This window comes from Schistocerca americana, chromosome 7 (assembly GCF_021461395.2).
Source record: "Schistocerca americana isolate TAMUIC-IGC-003095 chromosome 7, iqSchAmer2.1, whole genome shotgun sequence".
Classification (NCBI taxonomy): domain Eukaryota; kingdom Metazoa; phylum Arthropoda; class Insecta; order Orthoptera; family Acrididae; genus Schistocerca; species Schistocerca americana.
The window spans coordinates 593,673,171-593,692,253 of NC_060125.1; the positions used below are offsets into that span (position 1 = coordinate 593,673,171).

The 19,083-nt window shown below is 43.0% G+C and overlaps 1 protein-coding gene across 1 annotated transcript; it reads right to left on the reverse strand.

Annotated features, from left to right (window-relative positions):
• Positions 1–2,087: 2,087 nt before the first annotated feature.
• On the reverse strand, positions 2,088–17,297 carry LOC124622388 (prostaglandin reductase 1-like). Its single transcript, XM_047148077.1, has 3 exons — positions 17,094–17,297; positions 10,811–11,161; positions 2,088–2,753 (listed from the first exon to the last, which is right to left on the reverse strand). The coding sequence occupies exons 1-3, from the start codon at positions 17,292–17,294 to the stop codon at positions 2,301–2,303; spliced, it is 1,005 nt and encodes a 334-aa protein (XP_047004033.1). The 5' UTR covers positions 17,295–17,297; the 3' UTR covers positions 2,088–2,300.
• Positions 17,298–19,083: the final 1,786 nt, after the last annotated feature.

A 19,083-nucleotide genomic window follows, 5' to 3' on the forward strand; every position in this document is an offset into this window, starting at 1 on the left:
ATGTAGTTATGTCATAATTCCTGTAACACTGATGTATATGTTATTTCGATTCTTTTGTAAAGCCCCTATTACTACAAATGTTATCTGTATTGTTATGTTCTTTAATGATGTATTTTGTACCTTTGTAATTGTATTCTTATGTTATAAAATTGTAATTGACCCCAGTTCATCATATTATTAATTTGTAAGTTCCATTTCACTGCACACGTTTCTGTTGGTCATAGTATATGGACAATATGTGAGAAGTAGGGACTGTTAGTGTTTGCATGTGTGTTAATAATTCAGCAAGGGACTGGATAACAGCATTACTGGTTCTAAGGACAATTCCAAAACCTTTGTGAGCGCACAAGTGGTGGTTATGGACTTGCTATATTGTCCGCAAGATTCTTCGATGGTGATTGTGCAACTGCATAGTCGCAGCAGATGGCTGCTGGCCATCTCTACAAGGACTACAGTGGGTCTACACCTTTGATGAGCCATCAATACCATCATTTCTACAAGGACTGCAGTGGGTTTGCACCTTTGGTGGCCCACCAATACCGTAACCTCTACCAGGAATACAGTGGGTCTGCTCTGTGACGACCTACCTACCAATATTCTTCAAAACTTCGACTGACTCTGCTGTGGGTTTGCTCTGTTGTGGCACATTACCCGTCTGCATGTCAAGAGTCAGCACTGTCTTTCCGTTGGTAGAACAACACTACTTCAAGACTGCATGGAAATCCACTACTTTCGTGTGAATTCTCCTTTACTGCTCAGACTTTGAGAAAACACTGCAATTTTACTGTGATGAATGATCAGAGCCGGCCGCGGTGGCCGAGCGGTTCTAGGCGCTACAGTCCGGAACCGCACGTCTGCTACGTTCGCAGGTTCGAATCCTGCCTCAGGCATGGATGTGTGTGATGTCCTTAGATTAGTTAGGTTTAAGTAGTTCTAAGTTCTAGGGGACTGATGACCTCAGATGTTAAGTCCCATAGTACTCAGAGCCATTTTTGAATGATCAGGACTGTCTTTATGGACTGCGAGAAAATTTTAGCTTTTGACCAACATTGTATCAATAAGTGTGTGCATTTGATATCTTTGTTATTGTAATTATGAAAAATTTAATCAAATGATTATTGGCCACTGCCCAAAACAATTTGTAAAATTTTTTGTGGGGAGTATGGGGGCTATGTGAGTAGGATGTTTAGGTTCTTGTATTAGTAACGCCGCTGCCACGTATCCCTCTGTATGAAAATCACTGGCTGTGCTGTGTGCAGGCTGTGGCTGGTTGGCATTGTTGTAATACTCGCCATTGTAGCGTTGGGCAGTTGGATGTGAACAGTGCGTAGCGTTGCGCACTTGGAGGTGAGCCGCCAGCAGTGGTGGATGTGGGGAGAGAGATGGTGGAGTTTTTAAATTTGTAAGACTGGATGTCATGAACTGCTATATATATTATGACTATTAAGGTTAATACATTGGTTGTTTTCTATTAAAATCTTTCATTTGATAACTATGCCTATCAGTAGTTAGCGCCTTCCGTAGTTTGAATCTTTTATTTAGCTGGCGGTAGTGGCGCTCGCTGTCTTGCAGTAGTTCGAGTAAAGAAGATTTTTGTGAGGTAAGTGATTTAGTGATTTGTGAAAGGTATAGTTTAATGTTTGTCAGGGCCATTCTTTTGTAGGGAGTTTTGATAGTCAGATTGCGTTGCGCCAAAAATATTGTGTGTCAGTTTAAGCACAGTCATGTATAATTTTTCTAATGGGACGTTTCATAACTGTATCATCAGCAAACAACTACAAATTGCTCCCCACCCTGTCTGCCACATCACTCATGTATGTAGAAAATAATAACGGTCCTATCACACTACCCTGGCGCACTACTGACGATCCCCTTGTCTCTGATGAACACTCTCTGTCAAGGACTTCATATTGGGTTCTATTACTTAAGAACACAAACATTAACCAGCTACATGAATATTTTCTATCGTTTCATGCTCTTATACAGTTGCTGGTGTACAGCACTTAAGTTATGTTGTTTTTGCGACAACTACATGCTGGAACATATAATCTGACTGTGGAGTTTAGTAATGGACACAACACACAAAAGGTTTTCTATAAAATTTATTTCTTTTTAGCTTACAAAAAGTGTATCATGACGTAAAATCTAGTTGGGAAAATGAAAGCACAAACAAATTCTGAAAGAATATTGTGTCCCAGTCATCCAGCTACCTTTTGTAGTTCACTGCACAAAATACTGTAACAAAATGTCTTTGTCCCCGCTTATGCACCCAAATCCAGTACGGTAGTATTCCTCACGCTTCAGACTTTAACAACAGCTTTCCCTAGATTCTCTCCTTGCAGCATGCCAACAAAGGCTTTGGGAGTGTTCTGGAAGCCGTCGGTAACAGTCTCGTGGTACTTGATCTTCCCCTCCCTGATCCACTGCATCAGCTGTCCGATGCCCTCTCCCCAGCGGTCGTGCCATCGGATGTACATGAATCCCTCCATGCGGAGCTGCTTGAATATGGCTGCGTGCTGGATGATGGTAGCCTTCGGGAGATTAGACTCGTTGTATCCAGATATCGCGCCGCACACGGAGATGCGACCGTACTCTCGCATGCTGTTGATGATTGCGCTGCTCATCTCGCCGCCCACGTTGTCGAAGTACACGTCGACGCCGTCAGGTGCTGCCTGCTTCAGCGCCTCTGTGACGTCATTCGTCTTGTAGTTAAATGCGTGATGGAATCCCAACTCCTCTTTCAGCCACTTCACCTGCGGAAGAGAGGCCAGTTATATCGCTACAAGAAGACGTTTCCACATTGTGGAAAGAAGTTACAGCTAGTTACTATAATGACATCCACTCCTCCTGACTCGGTTCAAAATGGCTCTGAGCACTATGGGACTTAACTGCTGAGGTCATCAGTCCCCTAGAACTTAGAACTACTTAAACCTAACTAACCTAAGGACATTACACACACCCATGCCCGAGGCACGATTCGAACCTGCGCCCGTAGCGGTCGCGCGGTTCCAGACTGTAGCGCCCACAACGGCCGGCCCTCCTGATTCGAATTTTCACTCGTTTTCCCAAATCATTCCAGATGAACGACACAATTTTTGCTACAAATAGGTCATAATTAGCACTTCTCCTCTGCAGCTTTAATAGATATCTGATTATGGTGGCATATGTTTATCATACAATAATTTTTGCCTTGCTTTTCATTTTTACTGGAATGGTAAAACTGCGTTGTTTAGTGTCTTATTATTTCAACTACATTCTTCCTTTATTAACTTCTGAATACATTAGTTTTTGGAGGGGGTCCACCTTCACAAACACCCAGTTTTACCTTTTCTCCTGTTTACCACATATGTTTCGCTGAATATTGAGAATCATCAGTGGGCCTTTATTTTATTTCTATTAAACAGGAAAAATTGCTCTTTACTATGTACTTGTAAACATATAAATTTGGGTTTTGAAGACAGTATTTACAAATTTGAAACACAAAGTATTGTTTATATGCAGTGGTTTGCCTAGGTTTTTATGTTTTTTTTTATTGCACTTGTTTTCTTTCGCGGCTTGTCTTTCGCCACCATATAGATCTTAATGTGGAAAAGTTATTTACTTCGAAATTTTACGCCTGGGATGTTATGGTCGACCTAACATTAACTAATTCTATTTGGAAGATTTGTGTGCGTGCATGCATGTATGTGTGTGTGTGTGTGTGTGTGTGTGTGTGTGTGTGTGTTTTGTGTGTGTGAATGGGTGTGGGTTTTATTTATTTACTTACTTTTTTATCTAATTATTTATTTTATTTTCATTTATTTCTATGTATTTTCTTTAAAAAGATGTGTGTGTAAGGGAAAGGGGGGGGGGGAGGGGGAGCTTATAGGTCGGTGTTGTCCGATAGTTCTTTGAGGGCGGGGAACACACTCCCATTATAGAGAGCTCTGTGTACATCTATTATTTGTTTGTAAACGAACACAGACAGAAGAGCTTCAACCTCACGATGACAACTTCTGGATTTGTTACTCGACGCTCTATTCAATAGCTAACAACAGATTCCGGTACATCCTTGTAACTAACCACTTATGTTTATATTACCCCCAAAAATTTCGTGTAGGTGGCGATGAGATCAGATCATTAATGTGGAAAAAATATTGCGTCGCTGCATGCTTCCCCGTTCTGTATTACATTTCTATTTTGTATATTTTTGTCGATATTTTAATTTCAAAGAAAGACAGTAATAAACATAAGATCTCCCGTTTACAGTAGACGTTTGCAGTGCAAGAACACACAGACACAGCAGAAGTACGAGTACTGTGACATAAGTCAAGCCTGCGATGAGTACGTACAATGAACTGTCTGTCGGGGTTTTGAAACAACCACAGAGTGTAATTTTTCTGAATTTACTTACGTAATTATCGTTAATGAAACATAACTAGTCATTTTTTTCTACTGTCCTTAGCGGGTCAGTGTTACACTGTGGCCTTGAAACAATGACAATGCGCCAAGACTCGACCAGATAGTACGTGGTTTGAATATTCGTGAAGAATGAGATTTCGAGCTTTAAAATTAGCTGTTGTGCTTGAGAGACTGAGTGCAAACGGTTTATGGTTCATCAGTACAGTACGGAGTGAAGACACGTGAGTACTGCTCATCAACATCTATCCTTGAGACGTCTCCAGAGAAGAGTGGAGGCTGTGAACACACGCCCAGTTTCATTCTCTTTTTCTTATTTTTCATATGTATATTCACCGATAGTAATACAAATACGACACTTCATCTCTCAAGCTCTCTTTATACCGGCCAACCAAACAATATGCTTTTGTACGAGTGATACATCATACAATTTTTTGAAAATAGCCAACATAATCTCGTTGAATGGAGCTGCGACCTTAAACATCTGATCAAAAGCATCCAGATACCTATTAATGGACATTAATATGGGAGGTGTCCACCCTTCGCCTTTATGACAGCTTGAAACCTCCTAGGGACACTTTTAGTGAGGTGTGTGTTTGTGAAGAAACGCCATCCCATTCTTCCTCAAGAACCGAAACGAAAGAAGATTGATTGATTGATTTTAACAGGAGAACTAAAACAGCTTAGGTCTAACCCGCCACTGCCCGCACCGAAACTAGGTTTATCGTGCGGTATCGCTCCCTGTATATCTACTAAAGCCAACCAGTGCCCGTAAATAGTGCAAAGAGTCCCTCTACCAGTTTTTTGTTAGACACAATTTCTTCAGGTCTAGTTGTCCCGAAGATTCTGAATCTTTTACTCTCCAATGCCATGCATTCAAAGATTAGGTGGGATGCAGTTTCTTCACCCTCATCACAGATCCTTCATTTAGGGTCCTCTTCCATTATACCCATTGTGTGTAGGTGTTTTTTGAAGTTCCCATGGCCGATCATCAGTCCAGTCATGAGTTTGATCTCTTTCCTGTTCAATCCCAGGATTACAGAGCTTCTTTTAAAACATGGCTTGGGCATCATTACCTTACCATGTTTTTGTTTATGGACCATGGTCCAATATCCTACATGCTGTTTCCTAAGCCAGTTCAGTAGTTCTAATTTGATCATAGCCTTGATGATTGTCAAGACAGGTTCCGGTCCAATAAATGGAGTTGTTGCCCCCTACCTACCCAATCTATCGGCTTGTTCATTGCCACAGGTCCCTGAGTGGCCAGGGACCCACACTAGGTTCACCCTATTGCTTCCCCCTAGCTCCACCAGAGCCCTGTGGCAATCTGCAACAATCTTAGATCTTGTTGCAGGAGCTGCCAATGATTTCAGGGCTGCCTGGCTGTCTGAATAGATGTAGATGCTACGGTCATTGTAGCACCTACTCATATTCTCCTCCTCACATGCCCTAATTGCAGTAATTTCGGCTTGGAATACAGAGGCCAGCTTCCCTAGGGAGATGCTGCTCTCCAGTCTTGGTAGAACCCCGTACAACCCTGCCCCGACGCCTTGATCTGTTTTCGACCCATCGGTGAACCAAACAATGTCCCTCGTATGGTGTCGAACTGTTTTCTTCCACTGCTCCCTACTTCCAATTATTATGTTGTAAGGCTTGTCGAAGCAGTTCGGAGTTATTATATAGTCGGCGGGCAATTCCCTGGCCAAACCCTTATTTACCTCACTCACTACGTTAGTGTGTGATTCTGGATATCTGAATGAGACCCAGTTTTGTCGTTTCAAGTTTGTATGCCCTAGCTGCTGCCTCCATCTTAACCCAAAGGTGAAGTGGAGGCATATCCAGCATGGCTTCCATTCCAGCGGTTGGTGTGCTGCTAATTCCGCCCGTTATGGCCTCTCCCCGATGTTATTCAATTTGTATATTGAGCAAGCAGTAAAGGAAACAAAAGAAAAAATCGGAGTAGGTATTAAAATCCATGGAGAAGAAATAAAAACTTTAAGGTTCGCCGATGACATTGTAATTTTGTCAGAGACAGCAAAGGACTTGGAAGAGCAGTTGAACGGAATGGACAGTGTCTTTAAGGGAGAATATAAGATGAACATCAACAAAAGCAAAACGAGGATAATGGAATGTAGTCGAATTAAGTCGGGCGATGCTGAGGGAATTAGATTAGAAAATGAGACACTTAAAGTAGTAAAGGAGTTTTTCTATTTGGGGAGCAAAGTAACTGATGATGGTCGAAGTAGAGAGGAAATAAAATGTAGACTGGCAATGGCATGGAAAGTGTTTCTGAAGAAGAGAAATTTGTTAACATCGAGTATAGATTTAAATGTCAGGAAGTTGTTTCTGAAAGTATTTGTATGGAGTGTAGCCATGTATGGAAGTGAAACATGGACGATAAATAGGTTGGACAAGATGAGAATAGAAGCTTTCGAAATGTGGTGCTACAGAAGAATGAAGAAGATTAGATGGGTAGATCACATAACTAATGAGGAGGTATTGAATAGAATTGGGAAGAATATGAGTTTGTGGCACAACTTGACTAGAAGATGGGATCGGTTGGTACGACATGTTCTGAGGCATCGAGGGATCACCAATTTAGTATTGGAGGGTAGCGTGGAGGGTAAAAATCGTAGAGGGAGACCAAGAGATGAATATACTAAGCAGATTCAGAAGGATGTAGGCTGCCTTAGGTACTGGGAGATGAAGAAGCTTGCACAGCATGGAGAGCTGCATAAAACCAGTCTCAGGACTGAAGACCACAACAACAACAACATGGCTCATATACGTGAGTATTTTCTTCTTTACAAATAACATAGACCACAACAACAACATGGCTAAGCAGGTCAATCTCTGCACCTTAGCAAGCTCTTTAGCAGCAACCCGCTGTTCTACCTTCTTTCACCACACTATGGCCCCATAGGAAATCCTAGGTCTAACCACTGTGTTGTATATCCAGTGCATACCCCTGGGGCTTAGGCCCCAGTTTTTGCGAGAAGTCCTCCTAGTAACGAAAGAAGATAGTGAAGTTGGACAGTGGGATCTGGTGCGAAGTCGACGTCCTAACGGTGATTCACTAAGCTCAGATAGGGGCTCTGGGTAGGCTAGTCAATTTTAAGAACGTTGTTGTACACAAACCATGGGCTCACGGACGCTGCTTTGTGGCAGAGTGTAGTGTCACGCTGATACAACATTCATCGTCTCCAAACTGTACCTCTACTGTACACAGTATGCAATATTGCAGAATGTGTTCATATCCTTCCGCATTTAGTGTTTTCTTAAACCCAGTAAGGGGACCACTCCATAACCATGACAAACACCCCAGTAGCATAAAATCACTTCCTCCGCATTTTACTGTTGGTAATAGCTGATCACAGGAACGTTCTCCAGGCATCCAGCAAACCGGAAACTTCCCACGGAATTGTATAGTGTGATTCATTACTCCAAATCATCAGTTTCATCCACTATCCAGTGATGTTGTTGTTTACAGCTCTCCAAGCGTCGCTTTGTACTGACTGCAGAAACGTGTGGCCTATAAGCAGCTGCTCGATGACTGTACCCCATGTTTGTTAACTCCCTGTGCACAACCAATGTGCTGGCCGTACTGCTGGTAGCACTTTGGAACTGACGAGTGAAATCTATCGCTGATTTCACGCGATTTTTATAAGCACATTCCGCAATATTCGATGGTACCTGTCTCTCAGTGTGTGAGCCCTGCCTGGTCTCGGCTTACTGTGGCTGTTCCATCGCTTTTCGACTTCAAATTCGAAGTAACAGAGCTCTCCCGACTGATAAATCCTGCTGTCGCTGCTTCTCTCCTCACTTCCTTTTATACTGGCACGTCTGCCTCTAGTGACATTTAGTCGTCAATTTCCCATTACATAGAGGTGTCCGAATACGTTTGACCAGGTAATGCACATGTCTTTATTTACACTTTGTACGAGGGTTGCCAGACATTAATGCACCGCATTTTTTTTCTTCAATAATTCTTTATTGGACATAATGAGAATTACACGCACGAAAGAATGGTGTTTTATCTACATACCCTATTTTTTCACGTAATCTCCATCCCGTTCTATGGTCTTCCTCCAGCGCAAAACGTCCTATTGGTACCAGTCAAGGTCCTGGTGACGGAGCCAGTGCTTCCCTGTGTGAATCACCTCCTCATTGTCCTCAAAGTGTCTTCCACGAATGGCATCTTTTATTGGCCCAAACAAGTGTTAAGCCCGAGGGGGTAGGTCAGGGCTGTAGGGTTGATGGAGTATCACTGTCCAACCCTGTTCTGCGATGCGTTCAGCAGTCCTCATACTTGTGTGGGGCCGAGCGTTATCGTGTTGCAGCAAAACATTTGCTGGATTGTTGTGGCGCCTAAGTCGCCGGAAGCGCGTCTTCAGTTTTGTTAATGTATTGACATATGCTCCTGAATTAATGGTACCGCCTCTTGGTATCATATCAACGAGAATCACACCTTAACAGCCCCAGAACACGATGATCATGATCTTACTGGCGGAAGCAGGTGCTTCGAATTTTTTCTTCTGCGGGGAAAGAGAACGGCGCCATTCCATCGACTGTAGTTTTGTTTTGGGCTCAAGATGGTGAACCCAGGTTTCATCACCTGTCACAATCTGGGACAAGATGGCCTCCCCCTCAGTTTCAAAACGTTGCAGCAAATCAAGACAAAATGTTTTTTTCTGTGCGATTTGTGATCCACCGTTATACACCGCATGACCCATCTTGCACACGCTTTTGAATATCCAAAAATGCGGATAATTGCATCCACACTTCCTTTGCTGATTGACAGATGCAGCGCAAACTACCGAGTCGTAATGCGTCTGTCCTCGTGAAGCCTGCCTATGTGGCCGAGCGGTTCTAGGCGCTTCAGTCTGGAACCGCACGACTGCTACGGTCGCAGGTTCGAATCCTGCCTCGGGCATGGATGTGTGTGGTGTCCTTAGGTTAGTTAGGTTTAAGTAGTTCTAGGTTCTATGGGACTGATGACCTCAGATGTTGAGTCCCATAGTGCTCAGAGCCATTTGAACCATTTGTCCATTTGTCCTCGTGAATGGCAACATCAGCTCGCTGCAACATGTCAGGTGTGACAGCCGTGGATGGTCTCCCCGACCGCTGCAAATCGTCGAGCTCCACCGAACCACCTTCTGATGACCTCACCCTCCGTGCCCAGCTACTAACTGTACTCCTGTCGACAGCAGATGCTGCATAGACTTTGCACAAATGTTTGTGAATATTCCCCACTGTTTCTCCTCTACAGTGAGAAATTCAATGGCGGCACATTGCTTGTAACGTGTGTCACCCTCAGACGCCACTTTGAAATGCAGCTACGCTATCCGTCGGAAGAGACAGATACTTGGCGCGCTCACTCAGGAGACTTCAAATAATACATACGTAACGTTTCCCATTCGTAGCATTGTTTTCAGCTGAGATAAAAATGGGATGCATTACTTTCTGGGCAGCCTTCTTATGTCTGAAGAATGTAAGGATTTTGAGGAAAACTCAGCAGTACTTACGAACAAGTGTCACTGATCTGATGAGATTATGCTGCACTGACCTCACCTGCGTCTGTTGTGTACATAGTTCCACGTAGTCAGCGGATACACAACTTTCCCACTAGAGCGCGCCCCACTAAGCACAACAGTGCAGGCGCAGCGCTCGTCCATCTCCGCACTACGAGATGGCGCTGCCATAGAGACGGACCAAATTCTGCTTCCGCAGATCTGTGTATTAATATGTAACGCAGCCAATGAGATTGCTGCTAAAGTAGAACTTTTTCTCCTCGCAGATCACACTCGCGCAGTGATACACGAATGCGCGTGGTATTATAACGAGTGTACAGACCTCCGATTAGTCAGTCTGCATTTGTCTGCACTAATCTGTACCAGTCTGCATTAGTCTGTACCAGTCTACATTTGCCTGTACCAGTCTATAGTCAAGTTTCAGTCTGCACCTAATGAGATTACCATATTCCTGTACATAGCCATGAAGATAAATGTATACGCACTTTTGTCAAGTATCAGAGATATATGTGAGAATAAGACTAACGTACCAATACCAAAGGAACTTCAGATTGTCAATTGTAAATAGCATCCAGAACCAAGTTAAGTAATTTTTATGTTTGTTATTATTTTAATAAATGTGTGTGAAAATTAATCAAGTTCTGCTTTAGGTTGGTCACCGTCAATCTGCTACTCTAAGCGTGCAAGTGGCATTTCTGTCGTCCGACCTAACGGCAGGAGATAAACACGCCACGATAAGACCACGAGACATATTGCTGACACTCAACTACTTCGTTAGAGCGACATGTCAAATAATCTGATGGTGTGTGTACTGAAGGTCTTACAGTACGCACACCACAGCGTCATAGGTGCAGGAATCGCAAATGGAAGCGGTGTCTTACCTTAGCGTCTGATCCCGCGAAGCCAATTACTTTGCACCCCTTGAGGCGCGCTATCTGCCCGACTATGGTCCCCACAGCACCTGCTGCCCCACTGACTACGGCGACCTCTCCCTCCTTAGGCTTGCAGATCTCCAGCAGTCCAAAGTAGGCTGTGATTCCGGGCATGCCCAGCACCCCCAGAGAGAGGGAGAGGGGCAGCTCCCCCAGGTCTGGCACCAGCATGACCGGAGACATGAAGTAGGGCGCATCCGGCCCCACGTCGGCCACGGTGCGGTCGCGCCACCCCCAGTAGCCGACCACATACCGCCCCACTGGGAAGTCCGCAGCACGGCTCTCCACGATGCGGGCCACCTGTGGGCAGAGATTAGCACATGTACCTTTAGAGACAGCGTAAACTGTGACTTCCTGGCAACAGTGATTTCTGTTAATTGCAATAACTGGTATTTTTAGTAGTGTTTTGTTACAGTTTTGCGAATTCACAACCTGTATCCCTCCACAATGGAAGTGAAACGTGGACAATAAATAGTTTAGACAAGAAGAGAATAGAAGATTTCGAAATGTGGTGCTACAGAAGAATGCTGATCACAATGAAGATCACATAACTAATGAGGAGGTATTGAATAGAACTGGGGAGAAGAGAAGCTTGTGGCACGACGTGACTAGAAGAAGGGATCGGTTGGCAGGACATGTTCTGATCACCAATTTAGTATTGGAAGCCAGCGTGGAGGGTAAAGGCCAAGAGATGAATACACTAAGCAGATTCAGGAGGATGTAAGTTGCAGTACGTACTGGGAGACGAAGAAGCTTGCAAAGGATAGAGTAGCATGGAGAGCTGCATCAAACCAGTCTCAGGACTGAAGACCACAACACATCACTCCACAATCCACCAACATTAAAATATTCCTGCTGCTATCGCCTCACCTATTACATTGTGATTAGTAACTTGTAAGGACTAACAGTCACTGACAAGTGCGTTGCTGACTGGTATACCTAGCCAGGTGGATTGTGACAACGTGACGGAAGCCATACGTTCTCGCTTGTAAAGGCGATTACTTGTTTAGACCTAACGTTATAGTTTTCGATAACCGACGAGACAAAATGTTAGGTGAGATGATATTGTTAATACTCGTATTTAGAACCATTCATCCTCAGTTGTTGCTGACATGCTAGAGTGTGATATTAGAACTCCACAAAATCTTGGTTGTAATGACAGACTGAGACAGACTGATCTCTAGCGTAGCCCGATGTTTGGATTAGGTTGGAAGGCGATAGTTTGCTTTTGAATTGGCGAAGCTAACGAATGAAAATGGCAAATAAAAGTTGTGGTAAAAGATTGACCTACAGCATAGCCTGATGTTTACGTTCACCCAATTTGCTTCGTTTATCACACTTTTCATCACAAAATCTAAAACTGCAAGGCAAAGTCAGAAAACGTATCTCAGATAATGGACAGGAGTACTACATAACTTTTACCACATGGTAAACAAATGTTACTTGAGAACTGGACACGACTGTGCACAGAGAAAATTTTGCCCCAACGAAACGGTCTGTAGTAAGTATGGATTAAATGTGTTCTTCATTTGGCTTTAAATTTTTTAGTAATGAAACAAGTTTGAATATATTAATGGTGGATGTTGAGAATGATAACATAATCTTCCATACAGTACAGTTCGAGTTTGTGTTTAGAATACGTGGACCACTTCTTCGACCATAGACAGGTTATACATCGATAGCCTGAGACACAAGGCACCCAGAACGAAGTACGAACGTCTGTCAACAGATGGCGTCTGACATTGAAAGTTACAATGCTACTTTTAGAAGAATAACCTTGGTTTTAGTTGTTACTTGTGACTCAGATAATAACCTGTGTGTTCCATGATAGTGTGGATGCTGTAAAACAGGTGGAATGCAGTCTGCATGAAACTGAAATCACAGCCACATACTGGTAATTTGTTACTGTCAAAGCCGTGACTTATTAATCATTTTATATGTTCCTGACATTGTATCAGCTTTACTAGCGATCTTGGCGTTTGAAAGTTTCTTCAGAGTTCTCAATCACTTGTTGATTTCTTGCCACCCAAGTTCTCTACAAAGCGCTCGAGAAAGATCTACTGCAGACTGCATAACAGAAAAGAATTACAGCGTGAGAATTATTGAACTATATGAAAAAAACGTAAATTAGTTACAAACTACAGCGTGCACACACCTTATTCAACATTTAAACGTTACTACATATATTCGGATATAGGTTATGACATGTTCGATAAGACTGCCTTCATTGGCGTTGATGTGGCACAGACGAATAGCGAAATTCTGCATGACCTGCTGAAGTGTCGGAACATTGATCTTGTCGATGGCCTCTGGAATAGCTGTTTTCAGCTCAGCAATAGTTTTGGGGTTATTGCTATACACCTTGTCTTTAATATATCCCCACAAAAAGGAATCGCATGTATTCAGATCCGGAGAATATGGCGGCCAATCGAGGCTCATGCCAGTGGCCCCTTGACATCCCAAAGCCAGAATGCGGTCCCCAAACTGCTCCTCGAGGACGTCAAACACTCTCCTTCTTCGATAGGATCGAGCTCTGTCTTGCATGACCCACATCTTGTCTAAATCAGGGTCACTTTGGGTAATGGGGGACGAAATCATCTCCAAAACCTTCACGTACTGTTCGGTAGCCACCTTGCCATCAAGGAATATCGCACAGATTATTCCATGGCTGGACATTGCACGCCACCCAGTGACCTGTTGAGGGTGAAGAGACTTCTCGATAACGCATTGTGGATTCTCAGTTCCCCAAATGCGCCAATTTTCCTTATTGACGAACCCATCCAAATGAAAGTGGGCTTCTTCGATAAACCAAACCATGCATCTGAGTACTAATTCCCACCGTGCCCTGCGGCCAACCGTACAGTTTGAACGTGCTAACGCAAACCGTTCAGAAGTAATGACGATTTCATTTCATACAGTTCAATAGTTATCACACAGTACTTTCCATCGATTTACATTCGTAATATTAACGTCACACTGTAGTGTATGGTAAAATATAGTCTGCCAACACAGTAATATTTAATGATATGCTGTTTCGGGGTCTTCATTCCAAAGACTGATTTGATGCGTCTGTATCTGCTAGACCTTCTGATTAACTCTCATCATCTCTGCATACCTAATGCAAGCTTTGTCCGTATGAAACTCCATAGCCGAACACTGGCCGCCCTCTACAATTTGTAGCAACACACTTCTCCGAATTACTAAACTGACTATTACTTGATGCCTCATGATCCAGTCTTACAGTTAAGTTGTGCTCATGCACTTTTTTCTGCTCAACACGATTCAGTTTCTCTTCATCAGTTATCCAGTCTACTCATCTAATGTTAAGCATTCTCCGTAACATCGGACATTATTCTATTCATGTCTGCTCTGTTTATTCTACACGAATAGATTACAGATAAGGTTACTACAATCCAGCAAATACTGTCGTGGAAGACATTCTGACTTTCAAATTTGTACACGGTATTAACGTTTTTCTTGCTTTGCTTGAGGCTTACCCGACGGATTAGTAGGAAAGGTTGTCGGAAGAGAGGTCGACTGTCGTTGTGAAATAGGCACAATGTTTCATTGACGCAGCTGATCGACATCTGCAGGTGCGTCGAACTCACTGCTGAGTTATGACAGTGATAACATTCATTATTCAGCAATGTATTAGTCGCACCTGAAGATGTCATTCGGTTGCGTTTGATGAAATATTGTCGAAATTCACAACGACATTCGACCTCACACCCGACAACTGTTTCCACTCCCTATTTCTTATTTTTAGAAGAGATTTCATTGCTACTGCTAGTATACATTTTATATTCTCGTTACTTCTGCCATCGTAATTTATTTTGCTGTCCAAATAGTAAAAGTCGTCTACTACTTCTAGTATCTTGTTTCATAATCTAATTCCCTCATCATCGCCTGATTTAATTCCACTACACTTCGTTACCTTTGCTTTGGTATTGTTGATATTCATTTTACAACTTCTTTTGAAGACACTATCCACTTGTTCAAATAATCTTCCAAGTTTTTTGCACTGTTTGGTAGAACTGCAATGCTGTCAAGAGAACTGAAGCGTTTTTTATTTGTTCTGCTTCAACTTTAATTTCCTTTCCGAATTTCTCCTGAGTTTCCTTCATTGTTTGTTCAGTGTACTGACTGAATAATATGATGGAGAGGCAGTTACTGATTTCCTTTTCGTATTCTTCTTGGCAGCTGCAGTCTGGTTACTGTGCAATCTAAATACATTTTCCTCCCCGTGTTTTATTTTCGATAACTTTTTAATTCCAAAGAGTGTATCCCAGTCAACATTGTCATTGTTTTTTTCTAAATATACAAATGCTATAAATATTGTTTTGCCGTTTTTGAATCTATCTGCCCAGATAAATTTTCTCGTATGATCCTACATTTCGCCAGAACCCAAAAATATCCCCCCCCCCCCCCCCCCCCCCCAGGTCATTGATACCTGTCATTCCATTCGTCTTCAGGTGAATTAGTGATCTAACAATGCTTTTTATACTTAGATATCACATCAATTAACACTCTTCTGCGTTTGCACAAGCGGCTGAAAGCTGTAGTGTAAGTTAGAAGAAACTAAACCTTGAACCGAAGGGCTGCTGTACTCTTATCAACTGCTATGTATTCAAAAGAGTGATATGATTCTGTTGACAACACGTCTTCTAGGAAAATGCAAGATGTCGGTTCAGAGAAATTAAATTTTTCTTGTTACATAAAGCTTATGAAATATGTCGATGGACAAGGAGTGATTGAACTAGTGTCAGTTAGTCACAGCGATTGGTATTACATAAAGTAACTGTTGACTTAAGGTCGTATAACACACTTGCCAGTTGTCAACAATATCAAGAATAACATAAATACAAGTCAGGCTAGTCCTATTTTTCTAAACACACGGAATTTGGATATTTCTTATAGACCATAAACATCTGTAAATGTCGAATTAATGTGTGTGATAAGTAGCAGTTCACAACAAGATGACTTTTACAGTAAAACAGTAATGGCAACTTTCTTATACAGTGAGACTGATGGTTTACTTAACGACATATGAATTGATCGTGTACTGTTGTAGGGAAGAGAGTCATGGATCCTTAAAAACGAGATAAAAGCAAACCACAAGCAGCAGAAATGAGATTTTTTTTAGGGAAGTGAGAGTTGTTCCCAGTGAAGACCGCATAAGAAATGAAGTTGTTAGGAACGAACTAAATATTTATAACACTAATGAAAAGACTGAACAAAATAAAACTGTATGCTAACATCACCAACAAAGAATGAGTGGCCACGCTGTACCAGCCAAGAGGAAGAAGGGACGTACGAAGGCCCAGAAAGAGGTGGCAGTAAAAGGTGAAGCCGGAAGAGGCACAAACGACTCAGCCTTGAAGGGCAGAAGAAGGAGAAGATAAAATTGATCGTAACTAAAGGACCACGGCAAAAATCGCATTCAGTTAACGATAGATTTATGTCTATCATTTTATGGTCAAGTAAATAAAAAAAGGCGTACACCAACAAACTAATTATTCATAATGTTATCATTTGAGATTAATACCAACTCACAAAGCAGTTTCAGTATCGATCTGATTACTTCAGCTTTGTTACTTATTAGAAATAAGCATGTGATAATATTATTCTCATTCATCATCGCCTGTAAGCAACTTAAATCTGCCACGGTTCGCGCCGCTGCCCCCGTCGGAGGTTCGAGTCCTTCCTCGGGCATGGGTGTTTGTGTTTGTCCTTAGCGTAGGTTAGTTTAAGTTAGATTAAGTAGTTTGTAAGCCTAGGGACCGATGGCCTCAGAAATTTGGTCGCATAGGAGCTTACCACAAATTTCCAAACTTAAATCAAGTAATAAAAAAAAAAAAAAAAAAAGTGAAATACGAGTGTCTGTCAAAACGCCTGAAAAGACTTTTATCTTTCAAAAAATTGAACTCGTTCATGTACGACATTTTTTGCAAAGTTTTATCATCTGTCATTACCCAAAAGTAAATTGATTCATTGACTTCAGCACAGCAAATCGTTTTTATTTTATTTTTGCATCGGTGGTGAACAGAAACAGGGGGTGCCAATGGAAAGTCAGTGATGTTATTTGTGAGCGTGTGTGTGTGGACTTGTGTTCTTCAATATGGCGTACCTGTAATAATTTTGTCATTCGCAATGGTGTTCTTCTGTCAGGACAGTAATTAGTGCGAGTTAATTAGAATTGGTTAGCAACGGAGGCATATGAAAGAAACTTCACCTGCGAGCCGATCATGGTGTTGCCGACGTGGTGCATGTTCTTGTACGCCCTCTGGTAGGGATCGACGCTGATGTAGACTGCCTCGGCGAGTATCTGGCCATCGCGGAGAGCCGGCAGGTCCTCCTCCTCGATGCGGAAGTCTTCGAGCCGCGGCTCTCCCTGGAACACCCGGGCGATCACAATCTTGCGCGCCTTCACCATGGCTGCCGGTGTCCTACTGCAAGCGCGGTCGCTGCACGCCGCTTATATAACGCGGCCGCGCCGCGAGGCCTTGACGCGTTGTCATCGCCATCTGTATTGGGTCCCAGATGGAAGGTCGTCAGACTCACGGTGCTGAATCACTGTGGGTCTGAGAGGCGATGAGATGCAAATTCCACCACTGTCTTGCAATTTAACATCCGTTTGTTGTGTAAATTAATAGCTAGTTCTCTCTACAAATGTATGAGGTGCATTCAAGTTCTAAGGCCTCCGATTTGTTTTCTAATTAACTATTCACCGGAAATCGATGAAACTGGCGTTACTTCTCGACGTAATCGCCCTGCAGACGTACATATTTTTCACAACGCTGACGCCATGATTCCATGGCAGCGGCGAAGGCTTCTTTACGAGTCTGTTTTGACCACTGGAAAATCGCTGAGGCAATGGCAGCACGGCTGGTGAATGTGCGGCCACGGAGAGTGTCTTTCATTGTTGGAAAAAGCCAAAAGTCACTAGGAGCCAGGTCAGGTGAGTAGGGAGCATGAGACATCACTTCAAAGTTGTTATCACGAAGAAACTGTTGCGTAATGTTAGCTCGATGTGCGGGTGCGTTGTCTCGGTGAAACAGCACACGCGCAGCCCTTCCCGGACGTTTTTGTTGCAGTGCAGGAAGGAATTTGTTCTTCAAAACATTTTCGTAGGATGCACCTATTACCGTAGTGCCCTTTGGAACGCAATGGGTAAGGATTATGCCCTCGTTGTCCCAGAACATGGACACCATCATTTTTTCAGCACTGGCGGTTACCCGAAATTTTTTTGGTGGCGGTGAATCTGTGTGCTTCCATTGAGCTGACTGGCGCTTTGTTTCTGGATTGAAAAATGGCATCCACGTCTCATCCATTGTCACTACCGACGAAAAGAATGTCCCATTCGTGCTGTCGTTGCGCGTCAACATTGCTTGGCAACATGCCACACGGGCAGCCGTGTGGTCGTCCGTCAGCATTCGTGGCACCCACCTGGATGACACTTTTCGCATTTTCAGGTCGTCATGCAGGATTGTGTGTACAGAACCCACAGAAATGCCAACTCTGGAGGCGATCTGATCAACAGTCATTCGGCGATCCCCCAAAACAATTCTGTCCACTTTCGCGATCATGTCATCAGACCGGCTTGTGCAAGCCTGAGGTTGTTTCAGTTTGTTGTCACACAATGTTCTGCCTTCATTAAACTGTCGCACTCACGAACGCACTTTCGACACATCCATAACTCCATCACCACATGTCTCCTTCAACTGTGAATTTCAATTGGTTTCACACCACGCAAATTCAGAAAACGAATGATTGCACGCTGTTCAAGTAAGGAAAACGCCGCCATTTTAAGTATTTAAAACAGTTCTCATTCTCGCCACTGGCGGTAAAATTCCATCTGCCATACAGTGCTGCCATCTCTGGGACATATTGACAATGAACGCGGCCTCATTTTAAAACAATGCGCATGTTTCTATCTCTTTCCAGTCCGGAGAAAAAAAATCGGAGGCCTTAGAACTTGAATGCACCTCGTACTCTCGCCAAATTCTGGGGCAACTCTTCACAAAGTGTTTCTACAGTACAGTACGGAAGGTAAATGAAAGAAATACGCAATGAGACGAACAGAAATGATACTTTTATTCACAGTCAATAATTTAAGTCAGCGCGATTCGCACTGAGGTGACAAAAGTCACAGGATACCTTTCAATACGGTGTCGGACCTCCTTTTGCCGGCCGGCAACTCATCGTGGCACGGACTCAATAAG

Excerpts from the sequence above, each read along its gene's own strand:
- LOC124622388 (XM_047148077.1), bottom strand. The coding sequence starts at position 17,294 with ATGGTGAAGGCGCGCAAGATTGTGATCGCCCGGGTGTTCCAGGGAGAG. Across the intron at positions 11,162-17,093 it reads ACACCATGATCGGCTCGCAG|GTGGCCCGCATCGTGGAGAG; the intron begins GTGAAGTTTCTT and ends CTCTGCCCACAG. Across the intron at positions 2,754-10,810 it reads TCGCGGGATCAGACGCTAAG|GTGAAGTGGCTGAAAGAGGA; the intron begins GTAAGACACCGC and ends TCTCTTCCGCAG.